The 26,355-nt window shown below is 37.9% G+C and overlaps 1 protein-coding gene across 1 annotated transcript in view; it reads right to left on the bottom strand.

Annotated features, from left to right (window-relative positions):
• LOC124787905 (choline transporter-like protein 1) overlaps window positions 1-26,355 on the bottom strand; it is a 490,856-nt gene that overhangs the window by 64,381 nt on the left and 400,120 nt on the right. Inside the window, exon 8 of the mRNA XM_047254885.1 lies at window positions 3,371-3,479. Coding sequence (XP_047110841.1) covers window positions 3,371-3,479 — 109 coding nt within the window. The remainder of the gene's footprint in view (window positions 1-3,370; window positions 3,480-26,355) is intronic.

Genomic DNA, 26,355 nt, shown 5'->3' with positions numbered 1-26,355 from the left:
AGAAGAATGCTGAAGATTAGATGGGTAGATCACATAACTAATGAGGGGGTATTGAATAGAATTGGGGAGAAGAGGAGTTTGTGGCACAACTTGACCAGAAGAAGGGATCGGTTGGTAGGATATGTTCTGAGGCATCAAGGGATCACCAATTTAGTATTGGAGGGCAGCGTGGATGGTAAAAATCGTAGAGGGAGACCAAGAGATGAATACACTAAGCAGATTCAGAAGGCTGTAGGCTGGTGTAGGTACTGGGAGATGAAGAAGCTTGCACAGGATAGAGTAGCATGGAGAGATGCATCAAACCAGTCTCAGGACTGAAGACCACAACAACAACACATTTTTTGTTAAGTGTAAATACTTCATAAATATCTGTGTGTACATAACATTTGAAATCTGTATTTCCAACTTCTGTACATGATTGTTACTGACATTAACAAAATAATGAATAAAGTGTTTTGATCCATTCCACATACTGTCATGCAGTAATGGATCTATTGACTAAGTATCACAGTAAATAAAATCATATGAAGATACAAAAATGTGTGTGTGTGTTTTCCACATCTCCTCCTAAATGACTGAATTGATTTCAACCAAATTAGTTACACATATTTCTTATTAATCTGGGAAGGAGTACCATGGTAGTAAGAAATACTTAGTTTCCGTAGGTGTGGGGCTGGTGGTGAAAAGGGTTGTTAACCTCTGACATCTACACTGCCTTGCACAACAGGTGTGTTATGCGAGCAGTATCGGAATGTGTTCCAGATGGTATACATGTGGATGGTCAAGGCTGAGCAGAGAGAGATGGGAAGATGAGAGGGATATTGATAGGTGTGATTATGAGATGAATAGATAGAGGTGGGAGTAGGAGATAGATAGAGAGACAGGGTAGATGGGGAAGGTGAGACTGACAGATAGAGGTAGAACGATGAGATAGATGGATGAGGGGAGTAGTTGATGGACAGACAGAGAGAAGGGAGGAGTTGATGGGCAGAGAGAAATTTGAGGAGGAGATTGGCAAAGAGGTGAGCACATAATGATCAGAGAGAGGGGAGGAGAAGATGGACGGAGAGTGGGAAGGTGTAGGAGGCAGGTGGAAAATGTAGACAGTGGGCTGGTGGAAACAAAGAGGGGGAAGAGGAGATGGACATGAAAGAAAAGGAAATAGGCAGAGAGCGGGGAAGGAGGAGATAGACAGAGATAGTGGGAAGAGTAAGAGAGATGTAGGAGGAAGAGGAGGATACGGACAGAGATAGGGGGAAGAGGAGGACAAGGACAAAGATAAGGGAGGAGGAGAGGGGATGGAGGAAATAGAGGAAGGAGGACAATATGAACAGAGAGAGGGGGGAGGATGAGATGTGTGTATTGTATGTTCCGTTTGCATATGCAGGGTAGTTACTAACAAATGTACAAATGTAATCATCTTGAAAGACAAGAATTTTGATGAAGAAATCATTTTACTCCTGCACAATGTATTATGGACATCAAAAGTGAAATAGAACAGACAATGTGACCTGTGTCACAGTATTTTACTGATGAGGTATCTGTCACTGCACACTACATTTTGGAAATAAAACAATTTTCCAAAATGAACAACAGCAGAGCAGAGGGAGGCAGAAACCATTCTTTATGAAGAGATGAATAGCTAATTATGCTAACACTTTACAAATAAAATGCCAGTGTCACTCCTAATTCCACAGAGTACAACACAAATTGTGGTTACTATTGGATGATAGTATGTATGTAAGTCAAAAGTGTAATCTTGATCTAGGATTTAGTATCAGGTGACAATTACCATGCAGGTAAGACACTCCTATTTGTAGGAATGAGGAAGTGGTGGCATGTAATCACAAGTATTGAATACATAGAGACATTTAAATCACATTTGATTGTAGTCTGGGATAAATAAGTAACTGGATCATTGCAGCTTATTAACTACTGTAGTAATTTCCAGAATGAGATTTTCACTCTGCAGCAGAGTGTACTCTAGTACAAAACTTCTTGGCAGATCAAAACAGTGTGCCGGACCAAGACTGGAACTAGGGGACTTCGCCATTCATGGGCAAGTGCTCTACCACCTGAGCCACCCAAGCATGATTATTCACTGCCCATCCTCACAGCTTTATTTCTGCCTGTACCTCATCTCCTTCCTTCCAAACTTCACAGAAGCTCTCTTGCAAACCTAGGAAGACAAGCACTCCTGAAACAAAGAATGCCACAGAGACATGGCTCAGCCACAGCCTGGGGGATGTTTCTGGAATGAGATTTTCACACTGCTTTGGAGTATGTGCTGGTCTGAAACTGCATGGCATATTAAAATTGCATGCAGGACCAAGACTTGAATTCAGGAACTTTCCCTTTTGCATGCAAGTGCTCTACCAACTGAGCTATCTGAGCATGATTCACAACCCATCTTCACAGCTTTACTTCTACCAGTACCTCATCTCCTATCTTCCAAACTTCACAGAGGCTCTCCTGCAAAACTTGCAAGACTAGCACTTCTGGAAGAAAGGATACTGTGGATACGTGGCTTAGCCAAAGCCTGGGGATGTTTCTAGAATGAGATATTCACTCTGCAGTGGAATGTACAGTGATATGAAATTTCCTGGCAGGTTAAGACTGTGTGCTGAACTGAGACGGGAACTTGGGACCTTTGCTGTTTGTGGGGAAATGCTCTACCACCGGTGCTACCCAAGCATGATTCATGACCCATCCTCACAGCATTACTTCTACCAGTACCTCATCTCCTACCTTCTGAACTTCACAGAAGCTTTCCTGTGAAACTTGTGAGACTAGCTTTCCAAGCCTGCTTTCTTTTAGGAGTGGCAATCTTGCAAGTTGTGAAGTTTGGAAGTTAGGAGATGAGGTACTGACAGAAGTAAAACTGTGAGGATGGGTCATGAGTTGTGCTTGGGTAGCTCAGTCAATTAGAGCACCTGCTCATGAAATGCAAAGGTCCTGAGTTCGAGTCTCCCAGGAACAGTCAGCTAGTTAGTTCATAAACCACAGCTGACCCTGGCAAAATTATAGACTCTTTATTCCCAAAGGCATCAGACAGACTAGTCCATCAATCAGATTAAAAGCATCTAAAAATGCTGAAGCTTAAATAAATGCACTAAGGTGAAAAACACAAGAATAAAACTAGTCATTGAAATGCCTACATTTTAGGGAAACAACAAGTGAAATGAACTAGAACATACACTTCTCTTTTTAAACTTCTCACTGTTTTTACTACCAAAGAAGGTCTTTAGTTGTGGGTGGGATGCTCTTAAGTATTGAAGTGATATAAAACCATGCTTTAACTTACCAGTTACTAATCTTTCAGATACACAATAAAATGAACACGGCATATGTATTAAATCATTTCACTTACCAAAGATAAAATGTTCCTCCTAAACTGACTAGTGTCACAGCAATAAGCACAATCCACACCATAACTCCAACCAAGTATCTGAATAATATTAATATCACTATGGAGAAACCTAAAAGAAAAACAGAAAAATAAATCAGCTCTATGGTTTACAAAACCTCCTCACCTGAAACTGTATTATGAATACAGTAGTCATCCAATAAGCAAATACTAAAAATTTATTTCACCAAGTCAGTGTAGTAACATTTCACAACTATTCACAAATTATCTCATGTATTTCATGGTTGTATGTCGGAAGTGTGATATTTTGTCTCATATGCTTTTCACATTATACATGTGCTTCTCTTTTTCTGTGTTAAGATGCAGGCTATTAAGTAAATGAGGAGAAAACACTTTGCAAACAAATTCAGATTTCTGATGATATTACTGATTAAGTTATCTATCTACATTAAGAGGACCATCATAGTTATAAGTGATTTTCTTTATGTTATATTAGTTTCAGATAGCTTCTCTCAGTTTAGACCTTTCTATATGACTGATTTCTGTCAAGAAATCACTAGTCCAATGTGTGCTAGATAACCTACTTCAGAAGAAAACATATTATTTGTCCAAATGAGAATATGTAATTATGTGACAAAGTTTTCTAGGCATTGTGAACACAGTCTTTTTATGTATTTATTGATCAATTTAGAGAAATAGTTGGGTTAGAAAAACAGCCATTACCTTTGAATACAAATTCCATTGCATAATCCTACAACAAATACGTTCAAAAATTACACGCTTCCCATTTCTAAGAAATACCACTGGACCAATGATACAGTTTGATATGGTTAGCACCAACTAGAATTGTGAAACATATTCTTCCAGCTTTCAGACAGTATAGAAGTCATATGGCACATTACACAACAGTTTCCTTCTGTGAAACCTATTAGGAAAGTATTTATTTTTAACATAACAACCTGTATTTTCTGTAGTTCTACTTAAATCCATCTTAATATTACAGTAGACTATTTACTATATGGTTCATGACTATCTAGCCTACTTAATAGCATAAAATGATTCTCTGTGATAAAATGAGGATTAATTTATTGTACATACTGCACTCTTCCAAAGCTTTAGCAATTGGGTGCCAGCTACAATGCTGTGCAGCCTTTCAAAATGTTTTATTCATTTGTTCTTCTAGCACATCTGAAATCACAATTATAAGGTAAGGTCCAAACTTTTCAACACATGATGCTTAGAATCTCTCCTCCAATGCTCACAAATAACAATGGACACATGTAGAGAGCATCTCTGCTGGCAGCTCTGCATACTTTGTTTCTTGAGTTGCATATCTGACATCCAAAGTGTGTACATTATTAAATTGTCATTTTGTGTGGTCCTTGATGTTTTAATTAAAGAAATGGCAATGTGCAATAAATGAAAAAAAAAAATTGTAGTGACTATAGATAAGAAATTACGTGTTGTAATGCAACTGGATTTTGGAGTAGCAACCAGAACTGGAAAAGTAATATTGGAGTGGAAGAAAAATAGAGCAGAAATTGAGAAGTGGTGTGCTTCCCAAGTTAGTGGAAGTGGAATAAAAGTAAATGAAGGCAATGTTGAAAGGTAAGCATAAGGAAGTTGAGAGAACTTTATTTTTGTGGCACAAACCCTTAAGAGGAAAAAGTTTGCCCCTTAATGGGCCAGTATTGCAGGAAAAAGAAGTGCAATTTCAGCAGCAAATAGAAGGGGAAGGTTCAGAATTTACTGCCAGTGGGAAACATGATTCAGTATTCACCAGATTACCCCCAGTGGAGAGGCTTTATCCACTGATAAGTAGGCTGTGACATTGTTCAAAGACAATTTTAAAAGTTAATTGATGAGGAGGGAATTTCTAGTGAACAATAGCGTAGTTACACTGAGAGTAGTTTAAATTACAAGAGGCTCCCTACAAAAATGCTTGCTTCAAAAAATGGAGCTGTAGCACCTGGATATAAGAAAAGTAAGGAGTGAACTACCATGCTGGCTTGCAATGATGCAGCTGACAATCACAAGCTTAGGCTTACATTAATAGAGAAATCATGAAAACCTAGAGCTTTAAACAACCTGAAAAATCAGTATTCACTGCCCCTGCATTACATTCATCAAAAGATGAATGAATTCAGAAATCTTTAACACCCGGTTCCAAAATGCATTCCTACAGATGTAGAGAAATATTTGAAAGACAATAACTTATTGAGGAAAGTTCTGCTGTTTCTTGATAATGCACTTTTGCTTCCTGACAGTGACAAACTCACAGACGGAGATAAAAAAGCTTTATTTTTACCCTCAAATGTGTCTGCTATTTATCAGCTGAGCATGCTTGAAATACTAAACAAGAAGTTTTGCAAGTCTCCTCAGTTTGTTGATATCAGTAGTTGATAATAATGAAGACTGTGTAACCATTCTGAAGATGATACACTTGCTAAATACCATGAGGTGGTTGGTAGAATATGACTTGTAAGCTCTTGGAAAATTCTTTTAGACTATGAAAATGGACGTTTTAACTTTGAATCCATGTTTGAAAGCAAAGTCAAAAATGGAAACGATGATATTGTTTCACTGCTCAAAAGTGTATCAGACTGTGAGAACGCTGATGCAGAAAATGTCACAGAATGGATGGCAAACAATGAAACTGATGGATTATCTGACAATGATATTGTGAAAATGGTGATGCATGGGGAATTTACACAAGAGGAGGAGGCAAACTCAGAAGCTGGAAGAAATCACATCTGACATTTGGGAGGGTTCAAGATGAATGAGGCAAAGCCACAGTACGTTAGTGAGCAGGAAGAACCAGCACCAGCTGATACCATCTATTTGCATAAGTGGAGGGATATTGCAGCTACAGGTAGGTAACAGTCATCTATCAAAGTTTTTTTTAAAAAACCTCAAACTTCTAAGTTTCATCTTTTTTGTTAAGCCCGACTTTTCACAAGTGTGTAATCATACATTCATACATCACTATGCAGATCATTCTATTTCTTCTGTGATAATTTTTGAAGGGTGCAGTATCTCAATAACAAACATTTATAACTATTATGTATTATGTAAGGGGTCAGAGGTCAGAAAATATTAATAAAATTGGATTTCAGTATTAAAAAAGAAAAAGAGAAAAGGGTATTTTGAATGATACAGCTGGGGTCAGAAAAGAGAATTTGTAGAATTCCAGTCTATATGGCTTGACCTTCTGCCACATTTGGCCAAATAGTTGAGTGTCTACTGTGTTTAAATTATCAAACAATGGAAAAACCCAGGATGGAATAATGACAATATTACGAAAAGAATAGATTGCTACTCACCATAGTGGAGATGTTGAGTCACAGACAGGCACAACAAAAAGACTGTCAAACACATAAGCTTTTGGCTAAAAGGGCATTCGTTGGAATTGGACAACATACATACACACTCATGCAAACACAGCTCACACACACACATTTACTCTGTAAGAAACTATTAATTAACCAAAGAAGATTGGTCAAGATGATCGTCTACGAGAATTATGGGGCTAAGCAAGAGGATTTTAACTTTACAAACTCTTTCTATGTCTGTGGGAAATTAGTGAAAATACATACTTTAATTTATTTATGCATACTTGTGTGAAACAGCAACAAATGAAAATCTTATGTAACAAAGATAAAATTATGTTCCTTTGACATTTTTGTAATGTGCTGTAAATCTATCTTGAAGTAAAATAACACTCTTTGTTTTGCAAAAATGACAATTTTACTAAAAATACTGGTACATGTGGTGTGATTAAGAACTTCTAATTGTAGAATATAGGTATTTAGATACTTTAAAGAAATAGCTGTTAATAAAAGTATGTCCTATAAATTAAGATGTTAATACAGAATAATTTTCTTTTCTTTTGTAATTTCTGAGCATTCCTGCTTTATGCCTTGTGACCACCTGAAATTTATTAAAATGATATTGGAAAGTCCTAGGTAGGATACAAATTGTGAAAGCAGTAAAGGTAATTACTCACCATATAGTTGAGGCATTGACTGACTGACAGGCACACAAATACAGCTGAAATTGTTGCTAAGCTTTTGAACAATATCCTTTCTCCAAGGCAACTAACTAACAAAACACACAAATATACATGCACAGCTACAGGTCCTGACCAGTTACATTGTTCTGGTGCCACAGAAAAGCTTAGCAATGGTCAGCCTTATTTATGTGCCTGTTGACCACTCAATGCATCAGCTTTATGGTGAGTGGTTATGTTTTACTCCTTTCATTATTTAAAAACTATAAGAGGAGTTCATAACAAAGTGAGAATTCCTACTGAACTCTAGACATGAATACAAGGCCTATTTGCTAATTTCATATCTTATTTTCTATTGTGTATACTACAGTTCAAGGTTCACACTGTTATTGCTAGTGACAAATGACATTGAACATTAAGTGGTAAATTCACATGAAGAATGGTAGGATGACCAGCCGCTGTTTTCAGGAAAATGGAATTATCAGTAACACTGATAAAAATAAACATAGGAAAATCGAGGATGAAGTAATGATGATATTATGAGAAGGATAGTTACGACTCACCATACAGTGGAGATACTAAGTTGCAGATAGGCACTACAAAAAGACTGTCAGAAAGTAAGCCCTCAGCCAAAAAGGCCATCATCAGAAATGTCTGGTCAAAAGCTTTCTTTCTGACAGTCTTTTTGTTGTGCACACCTGCAGCTCAGCATCTCCCCTATATGGTGAGTAGCAACTATCCTTTTCATAATACTGTCAAAAATACACATAGGTATGTTTAAGGAAGGCATGACTTTCAAATTCACATATTTATTCTCCTGGGACAGGTACACATTTGTGTGTGTGTGAGTTGCATTTGTATGGATGTGTGTGTATGTTGTCCAGTTCGGATGAAGGCCCTTTTGGTCAGAAGCTTACATGTTTGACAGTATTTATATTACAGTTCTTGGGAGCCTTTGGAATTCCCAATCCAGTTCTTGTTTTAACTTTACAATACTGTTGTTCATTCATAGCATATCTTTACAATTGCCTAATGTATTTGCTGGCTGCCATTTGAAACTGAGCCTTTATTTTTATATTCTTTCTCAAGAACTGAATGTATAATCTTCAACCTCATAATTCTAAAGGCACCACTTCACCTACCCATACTTTCTTCTTCCCCCTTACTGCATGGGTTCCTCTGTATCTTAGTTCTGAATCATCTGACCTTTCCCCCCTTTCTCCCATATTTCTATTTCTCTCTTCTCTTGTCTCCAAACACTTTTTATTTTTTTATCAGCATTGCTGATAATCCCATTTGCCAATGGCAGAAGCTGACCAGTCTACCATCCTTTATGTGAATTTGCCACATTTATCACCAGCAATAACAGTTAGTGTGAACTCTGAACTGTAATACACACAATTGAACATAAGACACAAAATTAACAAATGGATCTTGTATTCATGTCTAGAGTTCAGTAGGAATTCTCATTTTGTTATAAGCTCCTTGTATTTAAATAATGGAAGGAATATACACATCACTCACCATAAAGCTGATGCACTGAGTGGTCAACAGGTATATAAACAAGACTGAAGCCACTGCCAAGCTTTCCTGTGGCAGTAAGACATTGTAACTGGCTAGGACCTGTAGCTTGACATATATATTTGCATGTTTTGTTAGTTAGTTAGTTAGCTCTCGGGAAGGATATTGTTCAAAAGCTTAACAACAGTTTCAGCTGTATTTTTGTGCCTGTCATTCAGTCAGTGCCTCATCTACATGGTGAGCAATTGTCTTTACTGCTTTCACAATTTGTATTACACCCAGGACTTTCCAATATCTTTTTAATAAGTTTCAGGTGGACATTAAAGCATAAAACCAGGAATTCTCAGAAATTATAAAACAAAAGAAAATTATTCTGTATTAACATCTTAATTTATTAACAACTACTTCTCTGAAGTATCTAAATATCTACATTCCACCATTAGAAGTTCTTAATCACACCACATGTACCGATGTTTTTCGTAAAATAGATATTTTTTCAAAACAAAAACTGTTATTTTATTTCAAGGTATATTTACATCACACTGCAAACAGTCAGATATTCATTGCAATTTTTCTACTCAGGTGCCACTCTTGAGTGAAGAGCTGCAAAGAAAAGGAATTCCCTGGAAAAACCATTTCATTTTGATGTGATAATACAAATATAATGGTGGCACATATAAAAGGAGGTGCTGCTTTCTTGAACCTGCAACTTGCCTCACTTAGCTGCACAAACAGGTGCAAAAAGCCCCACACATTTTCATGCTGAAGAATTTGAAATGGATCTGCGCTACTTTCTCCACAAAAAGTTCAAAAATACACTTTAAAGTAAACTTTATCAAAATATATGTGGAGCTAAATCCAATAAAATACTGAATTACATTTGAACAAGACGGCTCTTTTTGCTCCAATCAATAGAAAGAATAATTGAACAGTGGGAACCTCTGGTAGAATTTTTCAATTACGAAGTTTACAAAAATATATAAACAACTCTCTTTCAGGGAGAGTATACTCTATTCTAAATGACCCACTCACAAAACTACATCTTCTTGTGTAACATGATATTCTTTCATTATTTGCAAAAGCATATGTATTTCTTCAGAAAGAATAGCCAGTAATCCATAAACTCCAAAGGATCTTAAATATTTTATTTAAAGATTTGATTGTGATTTTTATCAAACCTTCTGCAATACCTATTTCTTGTAGTTAGCTGACACTGAAATTTCAAAAAAAGTAAAATGTCAGAAAGAGGGTAAAGATACTGTCACTGGTATAGACTACAAACTACATTCATCACACCATGTTTAAAAAATTTTTTGTTATATAATTTTATAAAGACATCAGAAGTTTTTTTGGCAACCCAGGTAATTACATCAAAGAAAAATTTCCCCTAGATGAAAACTTCTTAAAAACATTGATGTTATAGATTCTGGATCTAAGAAAAGCAAATCCATCAGTTACAAATTTGAATAAACTGATTACTGATATCTTCTATAAACTATTTCCTGACAGCCTCAATGAATATAAAAATAAACTCAATACTTGTGGAGGTTTCAGCATGCCAGTTTGATGACTTCTCACTTAACCTGAGTTTTTCATTTACAATTGTTTCCATCCCCGGAAAATATTCTTTACTGAGGGTCAGAAAGCATCTCACACACACACAGATATATACAGGGGGTGGACACAATGATATGAACACCATGCAATATAGTACATATTGTTGCCAGTTAGCACCATCAGATACATGTAAATACTGTGACATGGCTGCAGTGCACACCTGACAGGCCAATTCTTGGAGGCTATCTTTCAATGTATTATCCACTTTGAACTGCATTGGTTAACATAAGCAACCAGTGAACTGTGTTATCTCTCAGACTTCAAAAAAGTGCGACTCATTGGTGCATGATTAGAGGGAGTATCTGTGATCAAAACAGCAGAACTGTTTAATGTTTCACCAGTCACTGTATTCATGGTAATGATAGCATGCTCAAAATATCATGAAACATTATTGGCAGAAGCTGAAGTTAACTGACAGAGACCAACAAGCATTAAAAGGATTATGGCCAGACAACATGAAACTACCACACCAGAACTCCTTACTTGTGTAGCACTGCTTAGAAAAACAGTACAGTGGGAGCTTCACAAGGCTAACGGTCATGTATGACTAAAGGCTATTTGGATTAAGGCAAACATATCTTACTTGAATGTTCTCATCAGCATTTTAAAGCAAGCATTTTATTTTATCAGAAAACAGATTAGTTTCAAAATTATTGGTATTATTTTCTAATCTCAAAACATGATTATTTTAAAAATTCATTCTGTTTATGAAAATATACACTTTTGTGATAATTCATGTTTCTATTGTAATTCTGGTATCTGATTTCATGGAAGTTGAATGCTTGCTGGATGTAATGGGCCTATATGGCTGTTAGAGGCCACAGCCTTGCTGCAGCACTGCACTCACAGCATGAGCACATCAGTCACCTTGCCATATGAATATGCCGGCAAATACTGTTACTTGTGGCTGATACAGTACCCAGCGCATGTTCAGTCAGTTCCGTCCTCGCATCTGATATTGTTGGCTACTATCGTTGAAGTACTATGGACTTTCGGATAACAACCTCACTTGACACTTAGTCTTCCTCTCCAGTCATGATTCAGATTGTGACTCTCTTTGCCCTTGGCCTGTTGACCTCATTGTGGTGACAGTTTCTGCTTTGCACTCTGTTGTTTACATAGGTTGCTCTGATCTTATCCTTGTCTGTGTCCTGTCTGCCATCAGTCAGCCATGTTTAGATCAGCTACTGCTTGGTATCATGTTCTCTACCACAGGTGGCCCTTCCGCCTTGTCGCTCTGGGTGTTTCTCTCCTGGGTTCTGACATGTATACTGATATCCAGTTACACGCATATATAGCACTGGTGACGAGGAGAAATGAAGTTGTTTGGTAGCTTGGGTGCTAAATTGGTTTGCCTGCTGGAGAAACAGCAGCAGCTAACACAACAGCAGTAGCTTCAGACAGACTTGTTACAGAATTCATTTCAGCAGTAGGTGGACAAACTCTGAGTGCATGAGGCCACTTTGTTCCAGGCCTCAGTGCTCCATGAAGTTGATGCCCCCAATCGTCCTCCATTGTTTCCGCCTTTCAGTGATACTGTGGAGGACAGAGACAGATATTTACATTGGCTGAAGCAATATTTTCTGGAATTTCAAGCCAGTGATGATTCATTGCGACTATTGATATTTCTGTCCTGGACCTTGCCCAATACATTTTTTCTGCTACACAAATTGGCACCTCAGACCTCTCTTTTCAGGAGACAGGCACTCTGTTGACTAATTGTTATTCACAGAGACATCTTGTGGTTGCCTTCAGGCTTGAGTTTCACCAATACCATAAGCAACCATGACAATCATACCACTCCTGGGTCATCAACTTGCAAGGTCTTAGCCGCAAATGTGATTTCACTTGTGTCAATCAAGGTTTCATATGCACACTTCTTGATTTGTGTCGTCATGCTTCAGCTGGCACACAATCTTTAGGTCTGCAAAGTGTGTTGAAACTGGATAACCCATTGCTGGAGGACATCCTTCACTCGTTTGAGATTTTGCAGGCTGCTAATGAACAACTCATGGCAAGGTCACAAGTTGCAGCAGTTAATATGCCACCACACGTTCCACTCCCATGTCACAGGCATAGGGTGTCCTCTAGGTTGCAGCAACATTATGATTTGTCATTGTCTAACATCTCTGTGGTCTCTGAGCCTCCAGTTACCCTTCACTGATGGTTACAGGAGCTGTTCCTTCATGCTTGCAGTGTTTTTCCACTCATTCCCAAGCTGTTGGTCTTGCATGCACTGTGGCAAAGAGGAGAATCTCTGCGCATTGTGTTGAAGCCATGCAACCCACTCCCTTGCCACCCCACAACTGCATCAGGACATCGTACATGTTCTGCAGACGGTAAACTAAGCAGATAACCCCTTCACACAGAAACTGTTTCTCACACTTTTTGCATTTTTCATCAGGATGTCCATTTCCAGATGGAGACAAGGGCCACTGTTTCTTTGATAAATCAGGTAACATATGCACAACTGGTGGCCTACAGAGACAGTTGTATTCCTATTCATGAGCAGTTCTCGGTCACTGCAGCCTACAAAAGTGTCATGCAACTCATCATGTTATTTGTGGTTGATCACACATTTGTTACCACCATTTTTGGCCTTGACATCTTTACACCTCTTGGGTTTTCTATTTCTGATGAAGTAAAGTTTGTATCAAGCACAATTCCTTTCCAAAAACTGGACAACCTCTGCACTTCATTTGCATCTCTTATTTCAGCCAGTTTTAGGGTGTGCTAGACTTTCAGGCACACAACGCCCTTCAGTTGGACGCCACACCTCTGTGCTAGCCTGGTTACCTTTAAGTGTCGATGTGAAGCAGCAGCTAGATCATCTTCGGGCCACTATCGTTATCAGACTGGTAAAATCTACTGCATGGACCACTCCCCTAGTTATCATCAGAAAGTCCAATGGTTCTTTCAGATTGTGAGGTGATATCAAGGCTGCGATCAGTGCACAATAACAGGTGGAACTTATCCTATCCCCGAGCTCCACACCAAACTTGCTGGAGGGGAATAATACTCCAATATTGACCTCACTGATGCTGACCTCCAATCACCCTTAGATGAAGAATCAGGGAACGCTGTTGACATTAATATGCCTTTGAGTTTCTGCAGTTTTCCAAAGATTTCTATGACAGCATTGGCATAAAATATATTTGTAGTCCTCCATTCCATCTTTCCTCAAATGGTGAATTGGAACATCTCATTCAGGCCTTTAAGCAGCAAAGCAGAGATCTGTTGAATCCTCAGCCACTAAGCTGATGCTCACCCTGTTTTGAGCTCTTATCGAACCAGACCTATTAAGAATCATAGCCTCACTGAGCTCCACCACTGGTGGAAAACGTGCACCCTGCTTCATCTTCTGAGTGCCACCACCAAACCAGATCTGGCTTCAAGTGCAAGGCTGCTACCACCTACCCCACTGCCTTCTGATCACAACAAGGCCCCACAACCGGTGCCCCTGGCAACACCTTGTGACTGTGCACTGTTGCATCGGTGATCCCTTCAGCATCTGTGTGAATTGGTGGAACCCCTGGCTCACCCACTGCCTAGTGACGTCCTGATGGATGTCCTGCAGCTGGTGATTGATGCGAATGAGTTTCACCCACACCTCCTTTCCAGCCCCCATCCCCCCCAAGGCAATGTCCAAGGCGTTTCTGCTCAGCCCATTAGCACCTGTTCCAGGGAGGGGGGCTGGTAGCTAGCTCCACAGAAGTTGAATGTCAGCCATTAGAAGGCAGAGTCTCACCGCAGTGTTACTCTCACTTGCTGTCATCACTGTAATACAGACTATTAAATAACAACCTCACTGGGCACTTGATCTTCCTCTCTGGTTGCAATTCAGATTGTCTCTCTCTTTGCTCTTGGCCTGTTGACATCATTGTGGTGCAGGTTTCCAGTTTGTACTTCATTGTTTGTGCAGGTTGCTCTGATCTTGTGCTTGTCTCTGTCTTGTCCACCATTAGCCAGCAATGTTTAGATTGGCTACAGCTCGGTGTCATGTTCTCTTCCTAGAGTGGGCCTTCTGCCTTCCGGATTCAGCTGTTTCTCTCATGGGTTCTGAAGCTTGTGCTGATATCCATCTACTCACAGATACAGCAGTAATTAGAGTAGTTGTTATTCTTCAATAATATGGCACCAAACACTAACCCATAAATACTCGCGGAACATGCCAAAATTGTCTTCACTTTTCTGCTGTTAAGATCTTGTGGGCAGTCTGTCTCTTATTACTAGAGCGTAAACATGTATTCAGTACTGCTTTTGTGAATGTACAGGTATTAATATTATTTCATTGTAATGACGTTTCTACACATTGCCGTAAACTAAAAGAAGAACTGTGGTGGAGAATAAATAACAGTGATTTCAAAACTGCTTCAGTCTGGTCTATTAAAAATCCATCTCTGGCACAATGATGAATTTATAAGTGAACATATGAATTATTTGTAATAGTTCCTTCCAAATTTAAATCATAAAGTGCAATAGTAAAAAAGTGCATTAAACTGTTTGTGGACAATGTTTCCCATGAAATGAACTTTGCAATGAATATGGGTGATGTCTGTGTTAATTACGAATGTGATGCATATTTCAGATCAAGTATTTCCATAATAATGCTAATCCAGAAACAAACATTACAAGGGCCAGAAAGTTTTCATTGTTGAAAAATATTTTTGTATGGATAACAATAATGGAAATTTCTAGATGGAGCAATATGTAAAATAAAGGAAAGGCAACTACTCGCCTATAGCGGATCAATGTGTGGAGCACAGTACACATAACAGAAAACAACATTCACACTATCTTTTGAGCAATAGCTATTTTTTCCAGAAACAGCATACACATTCACACACACAAGCACACAGACACTGCACACTCCCATGGCCACGGCAAGACTTTTTGCATGACTAGTGAGTTATGTAAGAATGCAGAGTCTTGAGCACTAACATTGAATAAAACATTCTTGGGTTTCCAGCAGAATCAAGAGATTAAAATTACACGAGTTTTTGGCCATGCACTCCTTGACCATTGTCAAGTGATATGACTGCCAGCGGGCTGCTGGTACTCCCTTATATACACTAGCTGTCAGCTGTGACATCACTGGTGCTCATGGTGTTGCTACATAGGTTGACTCTGGATTCAATGTGATTGCTTTAACTTTGATTGCTGGATCCCACACCATGCTGAGCTGCAGACCACCATCTCTATTAAGGGTGTTGATGGTGATTTATACTTAGATGGCTTCCTTAGTTGCACAATCCCAGAAGCTGTTAGTGTGAGTCATGAAAGAAGTTTCATCACATTTTATGCAGTGATCATTTTCTATAGCATGTTCCACCAAAGCAGATTTCCCAAGGTAGCATAGGTGATCTCTTGTGCTCGTTTCTGCATTGTTCCACAATGCACACTGTTTGTCTGACTAAGACTGTCCACACATGCAAGGTATCTTGTAGACTCCAGGTTTCTGAGACCTGCTGCATCTTTTAACTGTTTTCAGTAATTGACAGTTTTTTGTCAGAGGCTTGAAGATCAGCTTGATCTTGAGTCATTTCAGCATGCAGCTCATCTTGTCTGACACAGAACCATCAGAAGAGCAAGAAAGCAAGTTTCTTTTCCTGCTCTTCTTCAGTGATCTTACTGTGCTTCTTGCCTGAAATTGCCTCATTTATTTGATGAAAGTAGTAGCTGTTGTTTCTGAAAACTTGGTTCAGCTCATAGGGCAGGTTATCAGCATCTGATATCATTTTTTCATGATGCACCAATGTTTGTAAAACAGTGCTCTTTTGTGACAGGTGACGATGGCTGCTGGTGTACGTGTACAGGTAGGTGTGGGTAGGTTTTCTGTAGACACTTTGATCAAGGCATCCATCTGGTTTGGGGTGGACGATGATGTCAAGTAAGGGCAATGCATTGTCTTTTCGACCTCCGTGGTGAATTGTATGTTACTGTTAATAACAATGAGATGTACCAAGAACTCATCAAATTTCTCAAAACCAAATGATAAATGTGTTGTCAATGTATTGAAAGAAACAAATAGGCTTTAATGGTTCCATGTCTAAGACAATATCCTCAAACTTCTCCATGAAGGGGTTTGCAAGAGCTGGAGCTAAGCTATCTATCTGAACATAATATTGGCCGTTCTCTAGAAAATAGGGAGACATCCATAATAGAGGTGTGGACCTGCACGTCAGTGCAGTGTGGGATCCAGTGGTCAAGAAGTTAAAGTAGGCACATTAAACACTGAGTCTAAGTAAGCCCATGTATTGCAATGCTGTGAGCACAAATGACATCACAGCTGTAGTGTGTTCAAAATTAGTTGTGACTGTTGATGTTTGGCTCATTGGAGGGGACATGACAGCATCACCCAGGTAACACCACTGGTGAGCCAACTTTCCCTACCAGTTGGTAAGGCGCCCAAGTTGCCACGTCATGGACAAACAGTACCATGTAATGTCACACATTAGCTCTCATTATAAAGTGGTATTTTCTGGTGTTCTGCGTTCATCAGGTATTGTGAACAGGTGATTTTGGCATTGTGTTAATAACAATGCAGCATGTATGAACAGGAGATTCACTATAAAACTGGTCAAGAACACTTTCACCAGCTATGAAGATAACTTTCTGCTTCAAAATAGGTCTAATTTGACAATAGTAATAGACGATGTGCCATACCATGACACTGTGAAAGATAAAACCTCCAGCAATGCAGTGTAGGAAAGCAGATATTTTGCTCTGTGTACAAAGAAATGTTCCATTGGATAAAGTTGAACCTACCATATATAAGATGTAGTTAATGGAACTTGTAGTGCTGTATGAGCTGAAAACTCTACACTACCAGGCCAATGAACTGGCTAAGGCAAAGTCTGATCAGTGATCATCCATATCACCATATTTAAATCCGAAGGAGAATATGTGAGCCTAGGTGAAAAGTAATGTGGCAAAAAACAACAAGAAATTTATGCTCAATGAGGCTGAAGTATTGTCAAAAGAAGCCACTGCAAATGTTACACTACAGGACTGGTCTCAAGTTATCAGTCATATCAAGAAGAGGAGAAGTGGATTCACGAAGGACTGTGACAAGTTTTGAGTGATACATAACTTATCTTGTTGCCTTGTTAAAGCCAAAACATAGCAGAATTTACAAATATTCATCTCACTAACATTTTAATTCTTCGTGTGCTGTCATTTGCCAAAATCTTGTTTTGATATCTCAGACCATTCATAAGGTATGAGGGATTCATGAATATTTCATCCTGGCTTTTTCACTGGCACATGTATTACTGACAGAGCACTTCACATACATACAATTTTCTTGATACTGGAGACAGACAGCTATATCCTTTCAAGTTAAAAGAACAATTCAATAAGTTATCTAAATTTCATATGCAGCAACATATGATCTAATATGCTCCAAATGCAAAACCATAGTGACCCCTGTTTTCCACTGCAAACTTTAAGAATTTCTTGCAGTAATTTACCTAGTACTGAAATATCATAGTAACTATGACCATCAATGAAGTGATAGAAATTTCATCATGAAGCTGACAAATTAAACTATAAGATGTCTGGGAATCAGAGTTCATTAGTGAATAGTTTCTTTAAAATCATTTGAGAAAGACCGCAGATCTGCCAGCTTGCTGTTCACATAGTCAAGCGAGTATGCTCAGTTCTGCACCAAGTAGGCCTGGCATTATTGTCACCTGCTGGCACACTCAGCACTTGCTGGCCACTACGCTTGCTTCCACTTGCTCTGTACTAAACTGTCAAAAAACTTGCAACTGATTTTAAATGCACCATAGTATGTATACGGGCTTACCAGCAGGCCACTGGCAGTCATACCAGTTGACAATGGCCAAGGAGTTCTTAGCTGAAAGCTCATGTAATTTTAATCACTTGACACAGCTGGAACCCCAATAACTTTTTATTCAACAATACATTAAGTTGTACCAAAATGTAGTCTTATGAAGAAACGTAAAAGCAGTCTCTTGATTACAATGTTTGCTAATTTTTTCATTTTGGTTTGCCATTTTTGTTCTTTCAGTACATGGCACAAAACAAAAGAGTATTATTACACATTATCTTCCACATTTTTCATGAAACCTCTTGGAAATATGCATGAGAATGTAACTTTTCTACATCTTCAGAGATAGAGAGGCTAGCAGCAATCTCATTTTCCATTAATTTATCATATTTGCCTATGTCTGTACAAGTCTTATCATTACATTCATCACAGATACAACTAAAATTTCATCTTAAATTTCTTTTCTTTATATCTCTATCTTTTATGGGAACTCTGCTTATAGCTCAGTCAACAACGAGCAAAAATGTCAACTGGGGCAAGAAAAATTGTACAGTCACAAATTTATGTACAGTGGTAGGGGGGAGGGGGAGGGTTAGTTATCAAAACATATTAAATACCCTGAGGGTGTGAGTGTAGGAAAGGCACCTAAAGGTCCCTTTTTAGGCTTTTCTGTGCCTTCTACCAAAAATGTTTCACAATACAGAATTAAACTACATCAAATTTCCTACAAAAAATGTTACATTCATTTTTTTCTAATACTAATAGTTTCCGAAATTCAGGGGATGGAAAAATCGTAGATGACTAAAAATAGTGTTTTAATGGCATAAAATTGATGTTACTCTTAAATAATGTGGGTTAAGAACAAAATATTACATGTGGATACCACATCTATGTGGAGTACAACCATTTTAATGGGTAAATTGTATTCTGGGAGCATAACACAACAGAAAGGCAGGGATGGAGGTTAGAAGTGTGAAAGAAGGTGGGTCACTGGATTGTGGTCATGCACTTCTGTCCTTCATAGGTCTGCAAAATACATAGTTAGCATGCAATTCCCCAGTCTCTTTATCACACTACATCACAACAAGCAACTACAGGGTAGTTCACAAAGCTATAACAACCATTCCACAGTTTGCCTTATAAATCACCTGTAACACAGTATGCTGATACTCCAGAGGTAATGGATGTTTTATTTTACACAAAGTTAAGACTACATTGGGTACAGATGGGAGTTGTTAGTAATACAAAGGCAAGAAAAGCATATGTATAGGCTCTACATAAATGTGTGTACACTGTTCTACGCTGCTAAAGGGGAAACTGTTTCTTAGTTATCCTGTATAGCATTTACAGTGTTCTTCCTCCACACTGAGTGCTGCACACTTTTCAGTTTAGAGACAGACTATATCTCCCCAACTTTTCCTGTCTAGTTATCATATGTAAGTAGACAAAATGACTCCACTGAGCCTGTGTTTATATAGTGGAGTTATTTCTAGTTTATTAAGTGAGTAATTGCAGTTAACAAGTAAGCTTATATGTAAAATTGTGTCTATAAACAATGGCTGAGAAGTGCCTAATTTTTAAGCATAATTTTGTCAATGATCTACATAGTGTTGGTGTGAAAGGGATTGGATTAATAAGTGTGACCTCTTGCTGCTGTCTGTCATTGACAACATATTGTAAAGTTGTGTAACCATGTTGTAGTCATTTGGTAGCGAATTAATGAATGATCAGAAAGTTACTGCACTTGCCTCACCATCAATTGTGTTACTGGTAAACTGCGTAGATATCTTCCATTCAGGAATTGCTGGCACTTGTAAAGTGGGCTGCACTAAATGATGCCACTTATCAGACATCAACAGTATGTCTTACAATCTTGCGAGGTGAGTGTGAATATGTCTGATGGAATAGAACTGATCATGTTTAAATCTAGAACAGTAATTTGCTGTAATGCCCTGCTTGACTTGTGTTGAAGAGTTTGAGGTTCCATAACAGCTCAGTCAGTTTAAGCCTCTGGGCCTCTTCAAATGATGGGAGAGTTGGGGCTGGGGTGATGCATTTGGTACCCTGAAGCCATAAAAAGTGTTCCAGCCATTGATAGTGGAGACAATGAAACTGAATTGTCAAATACAGATTGAAAACATGTTACATTTGGGGCAGGCTCTCCAGTGTTGAGCTTTTATACATAACAGTTTATTTAACAACTGCAGTTACATAGTCACTCAATAAACCAACAATAAATTCAATGAATATCCACAAGCTCAGTGAAGCCATTTTGTTTAATCATATGAGCAAACTGGACAGGAAATGCTGGGAAGGTATAGGTTGTCTGTAAACTGAAAAGCACACAGCACTTGTGGGTGGAAGTTGCCTTTCCCAGAAGAATGCTACAACTGCTGTACAGGAGGACTAAGAATCAATTTTCCCCAAGAAATGTACAACAGTGTGTAGCGGGTTGGCTACTTCATTTCTTCGTTTGTTGTTCTTGGTGTCGATGTACTGGCTGAAAAAATAGGGGGTGGACATGCAGAACTGTCTACTGTAAATGATGTAGCCAACAGATGCACAGTTGCATTTCACAGCCTTTTTCTTTCACTTTTCACAACCTCCCCACCCCCTCTCCAATAATAAACAGCTTTATATGGCCAGTGCACTATTGTTCTAACTTCCCATAAACCTCATTAACAGTTTGCAGGTGAATATCCACATTCTGCTACAATAGTTTACTGTTGAACATATACAACCAGTAAAAACCTAACCCCATAATTTACAATTCTTTCGGAACAATCAGGTGCATACGGGACAGAAAATGCCATTGCTTTAACACACAGCCTACTGGTGTAACACTTATTTTACAGTTAAGTTGATGCATTGTTGTCGTTCTAACCAAAACAGGTTCCTAGCCTGAAACTCAGCTGTGGACTGACTGTCTCGGGACCAAAATTTGGGTCCTCATATATCCTCACAATAATAGATACTGAAACTACACATTGTTCAAAGTTAAATTTACAGAAATTACAATTAAAACTTAACTCATTAAATTAACTGAATACACTGACTAATTGCGTCTATTTAACAGTTTCTTCTACTACAAGAGTTAAGCTGAATTATTTGTTTAAATCTTGAAATTAACATATATAGTTATGCAAACAATACTTTTGACAAAACTGAAAATTATTTTAGAATTAATTAAGAGCTGGCTTTGCTAACATGTTTTTGAATAGAGCCAAGTAGATCCTTTAAGAGTACTAGTAGTTGTTCCTCCAAAAGTTTGTAATTAGTACAGAATTTATACATCAACAATAGAATTTAAGTTACGAAACAATTACTGATTTCACCCTATAATGAAAGTATTAACTAGTAATAGTTGAAATAAATTCAGATATCAATTACATACCTAAAACTAAGCACAAAATTAGATCTGGTGTTAGATTCTTTAAAACTGAGAGCCAATCTTTCCTTTTTATGAAAATGCAGATTATATTCATGTATGTTAATGTTAATTAGTTAAAAGAGAACAAACAAATGATGGCAAAACAAGAGGCGAAGTAAAAATATCACAGCTTGCTTCATCACAAGTATGCAAAGAATCATGTAGATTCTGTTATATGCATGTCTAGCATTAGTATTATTACTAATTCATATCTGTATTCCACGTAGTGTTAATGCATTTATGGACAATAAACACCCATGGGGACAGATGCACACTGTGTTGCTGGTGATTCCTAATATGAGCTGCTGAAGGATCAGTATAGCTTTGACAAACACCCTGCAGTTGCTTTTTGTGATGTAGTGCAGCAGAGAGAATGGGGAGTTACCTGCTTGCTCATCATTTTGTGACCTATGAAGGAGGGTAATGCATGACCACAATCGGGCAACCTACCTCGCCTCATACTTCTTATTTCTGTGAATGGTGTGCACATTTGCGATGGCCAGCATCTCTGACACTTAGTGATGGCACCATCCAGAACCGGAAACCAGATCTAGAGGTGCAGAGTGGTCGTCAGCTGAGATGGCACAAGGAGATTGGTGATTCCTCCTGCACACGCTCAGTATGGATTGTATGTGAATTTGTCAAGCTAAAGGCACTCAGTGGATTGTGGAAGAGATCAGGTTCAGATTGTTGAGTTTTATATGACAGTAACATGCTGGGTGACCTATGGACAGCAAAGAATTAATGTGGTACATCTAATCATGTGTTCTAAGCCTATATTGCTGTTGTGTACCTCATGCCTACATTCCTAGTTAAACATCCTGTTGTGGATGCTACTGGTGACAGATCAGTGTTATGTTAAATTCTCCTGCTAACAGTTGTGATTACATCATACAATTGACTCTTTTAGAAGCAGTTATAATTTGCATGTTAGATTGGGTTGTTTCTCACATCACCATAATCTTTCTCATTACATGTACAACATATGCCACACCAGTCAGATGTGACACATTGGTTTGTTTTACTCATATGATTAGAAAACAATGTTCGAGCTGATTTTGTGTCCATGGGTATCTGAAACTTGTGTAAAGTTCTAGTGCTATGTAACTGACCAAACTATAAGGTGTGACCACTGCGTTATTGTATGGAAAATTTATCTGGAGGAGACTAGCTTCTCAGTGTTGTCAGTATATTGATTTCCAGGAACAAATTACTGTTTTTTTTTTCAGATTACCTGAGAAATGTCTGATATACTGTAACACTGAAGGATCTTTAGTAGTACTAGTGTGGCACCATTTGCCGCTGCATGCTGCATGGTGGTTGTCTACGGAGTGTGTCTGTAGCTGGGACACCCGGGTTGTCCAACAAGCTGCAGTTAAAAGAAATTTACAAGTCCTTGTCAAGCGTTAGTAATTTAATGTAACATTAAGAGCTGTTAATGTTACCTCACTGTGACAGTACGTGAGATACTCTATTGCCTGGTATGCAAGGCATGGACATAACCTGTAAAAAATTCTTTAATTACTATTTCATGGGTATCGGAAAATTTGGCCTGTTATACTGAGTTGTGTAATTACTTATCATGGTTTTCTGGTCAAGCAGTTTCAAGTATATTTTACCTGTGTAAATGGTCACAAAGCTTCAAAATTTTTTTTGGTTAAATAATTTCAAGTAAGTTAATATTTTAAAAGGAAGCCGTTTCCTAGTTGTGACTTCCATGAGTTATTTAATTGAAGTTTATTTGCTAAATATCCATTGGAACATATAATCCATGGAAGGTGTACCTATAAAGCAAGATTATGATTAATGGTTCAATAATTTGTAAGAACTGGTGTTAATAAAAACTTGAAAGTGTCAGTCTGCTTTTCAAACTCCCAGCCCTCAGTCCATATTACAACTAGTACACTTCCACCCCCACTTTTCAATCCTGTTACACACTTAGAACACAGCTTGTCCCTTAATACAAACTATACTTAGATGTGGTATAAACATTTAATATTTGTTCTTAACCCACATTAATTAACAATATACATTAATTTTAAACCATTAAACACAATCTTAATAATCTGTGATTTTCCATCTCCTGAAATGTTGAAATTATTAGAGCTGGAATAAAAACCGAATAGGGCATTTTTTGTAGAAAATGTAAAGTAGTTTAAGTTTGTACTGGGAGTCCTTTTTGCTAGAAGTTACAGTTTTCAAGATAACCAAGAAAAATATAAAAAAACTGACCTTTAGATGATCCTCCCCCCATACCCATGCTCAACCACACTAGAGAAGATTTTTAGTGCACTATTCAATACACTCCTCCCCAAGCACTGTTCAAAAATTTGCTACTACACAATTTTTCCCCTAATTTCCTTCAATGACTGAACTATTAACTACCATAAATTGAGACAGCTTTGCTACACTTTTTTCTTCTGCACATTTTGTCACCTAATAATGCAAAAAACATTTTTGAAACTATCCTAAGAAATGTTCTTAGTCTCTAGTTTAATGATACATGGACAGCTGACAACTTAGTTATGTATTTATACATAATAAAAATGAAAACACATTTGGCAAAATTAATTGGCAAAAGAGACAACTTTTCCACCTGTATTAAAATAAGCAGAAATCATTAAATATTTATAGAAAAAGAAGCATAAAACATAAAAAATTAAATATTCAAACTTACAAGAAAAGTTTGACAATTTCATCAGAAGAGAAAAATTTGTCTCAGTTGCACTTGTAAGGAGGATTAATTATATGCACAAGTGTTTTACATTCAGGGAAGCTTCAGCTGGCACATCTTGGAAGTAACAACTTTTTGCCCTGCCTGTTGTATGAAGATATGACACCTTGAACTTCCCATCTCCATAGAATTGAATAAGTTTACCAAGAAGATGCTTGATACTTTTTTTGGTCAAGAATTTTACCACAATAAACATTCCAAGCTTTAGCTGTATAAGATCCTGGGTCACTATGGTATTCATTTCATTATGTTCACAAATGTCTGAGCTATGATCCTCTTCACAGCAAAAAGTGAGATCAACAAGATCTATTAACTCCTGATTACGTTCTTTTGTGGGTTCTGCATCTTGTTCAGGTGTAGAGACAGAGGTCACATGCAAACACAATCAGATTCTTCACTGCTGTGATGACTATTCCTCTGAGTATTTTTCCTTGTACCAGTTGATTTCTTAGGGAGGTACTTAGAGGAGATTGGTGGTCTATCAACAGCTTTTCCTGGTGCTAGATAAATTCTTCTTCTTCTTCTTCTTCTTCTTCTTCTTCTTCTTCTTCTCTTCAGTGAACTATGATCCCCATGATAGGCTTGAAGGTAATTCATGAATGAATCACTAACTCTTTTAGGTGTGCCATTACCATCAGCTCTTGTTGCATCTGGGATTCTAGAATGAATTTCTTCAGGATTTAGTGGCAAAGTACCACATTTCTTGAGCTCTGATATGATGTTCAAGTTCATTTTATCTCCTTCGTCCACAGCAATGAGAAGTTTTGCCAAGAGTTTGGAAACGAACTTCCATGAGTGTCTTGGAACTAGGTGAGTTTCTAATCTTATAATATGTCGCTATTGCTCTCCATTTCCTTTCACAGGGAGCAAAGATTGAAATTTACAGAGTTTGACATAAGTGAGTGGATGCTGGGGGAAAGAACACAAAGAGAATGTCATGAGTTCTGCGTGCCTTGATAACTCTTACATTCACATGGCTACTGAGATTATCCGCTATGGAATATTTGGGATCAGATAGATTTTTTTCATGGCAAAACAACATGGAAAACCCACATTTCAAAATGCAGAGCATCAAAGCATCCACTTGAAGCCCTGCCATATTTTGTTCCTTTCGGTCCTCCTAAGATCCACGTCCAGTTCTCTGACATCAAAGCTTCAAATATTAAACAAATACTGACCTTGGTAGAATTTATAACTCTTTCTGGATACTTGCCTCCTCCACGAAATGTCATTTTTTGAACCCTGGATCACCAGCCAAATTTGTCTCATCATAGTTTAATATATGCGATGGAGGAACTTCAAAGACTAAAGTATGCTAAGCTGATCGACTCCAACACTAGCTCTAGTGCGAAAAATATTTCGGCACTTTGTTTATGCTGTTTCACAAGAGAACAGTACTGGTCATCACGAGGTAAGTTATTTTTTAAAATGTGAAACCTGCTCCCCCATCAAATCTAAGAAATTTTTCACAAAGATCTGTAGATCAATGGCATTAAGAGGCTCACTCTGCATAGCAAGGACTTGTTCAAGGATCTTCTCTTCCTCTTCTTTACAACTCAATGCAGTCTGTGACCTGGTTTCTTTAAGTGAAGATACTTTACTTTGTTTTCCATTGTACTTTGCGGGATATAGAACTCTTTTGCTGCTTTTCCATACTCATTTTCTTATTAATCATTGCAGAGATAGCTAGCTGTAGCATAGTGTCATCATAATTTTAATACCTGCATGCTCCCACTTTGATTTTAATGGGCTTTGGCATTTTAATGTCTTATTCAGAGGTCCAAAAATACTTGATTTTTAAAAAAGTGTGAAAGAGGGAAGAAAAGGGCGAAATTCTAGATTGTTTAAAAAAGTGTGAAACAGGGAAGAAAAGGGTGAAATT

Source organism: Schistocerca piceifrons, chromosome 3 (assembly GCF_021461385.2).
Source record: "Schistocerca piceifrons isolate TAMUIC-IGC-003096 chromosome 3, iqSchPice1.1, whole genome shotgun sequence".
NCBI classification, from domain to species: domain Eukaryota; kingdom Metazoa; phylum Arthropoda; class Insecta; order Orthoptera; family Acrididae; genus Schistocerca; species Schistocerca piceifrons.
This window is presented reverse-complemented; position numbering and strand designations above follow the sequence as displayed.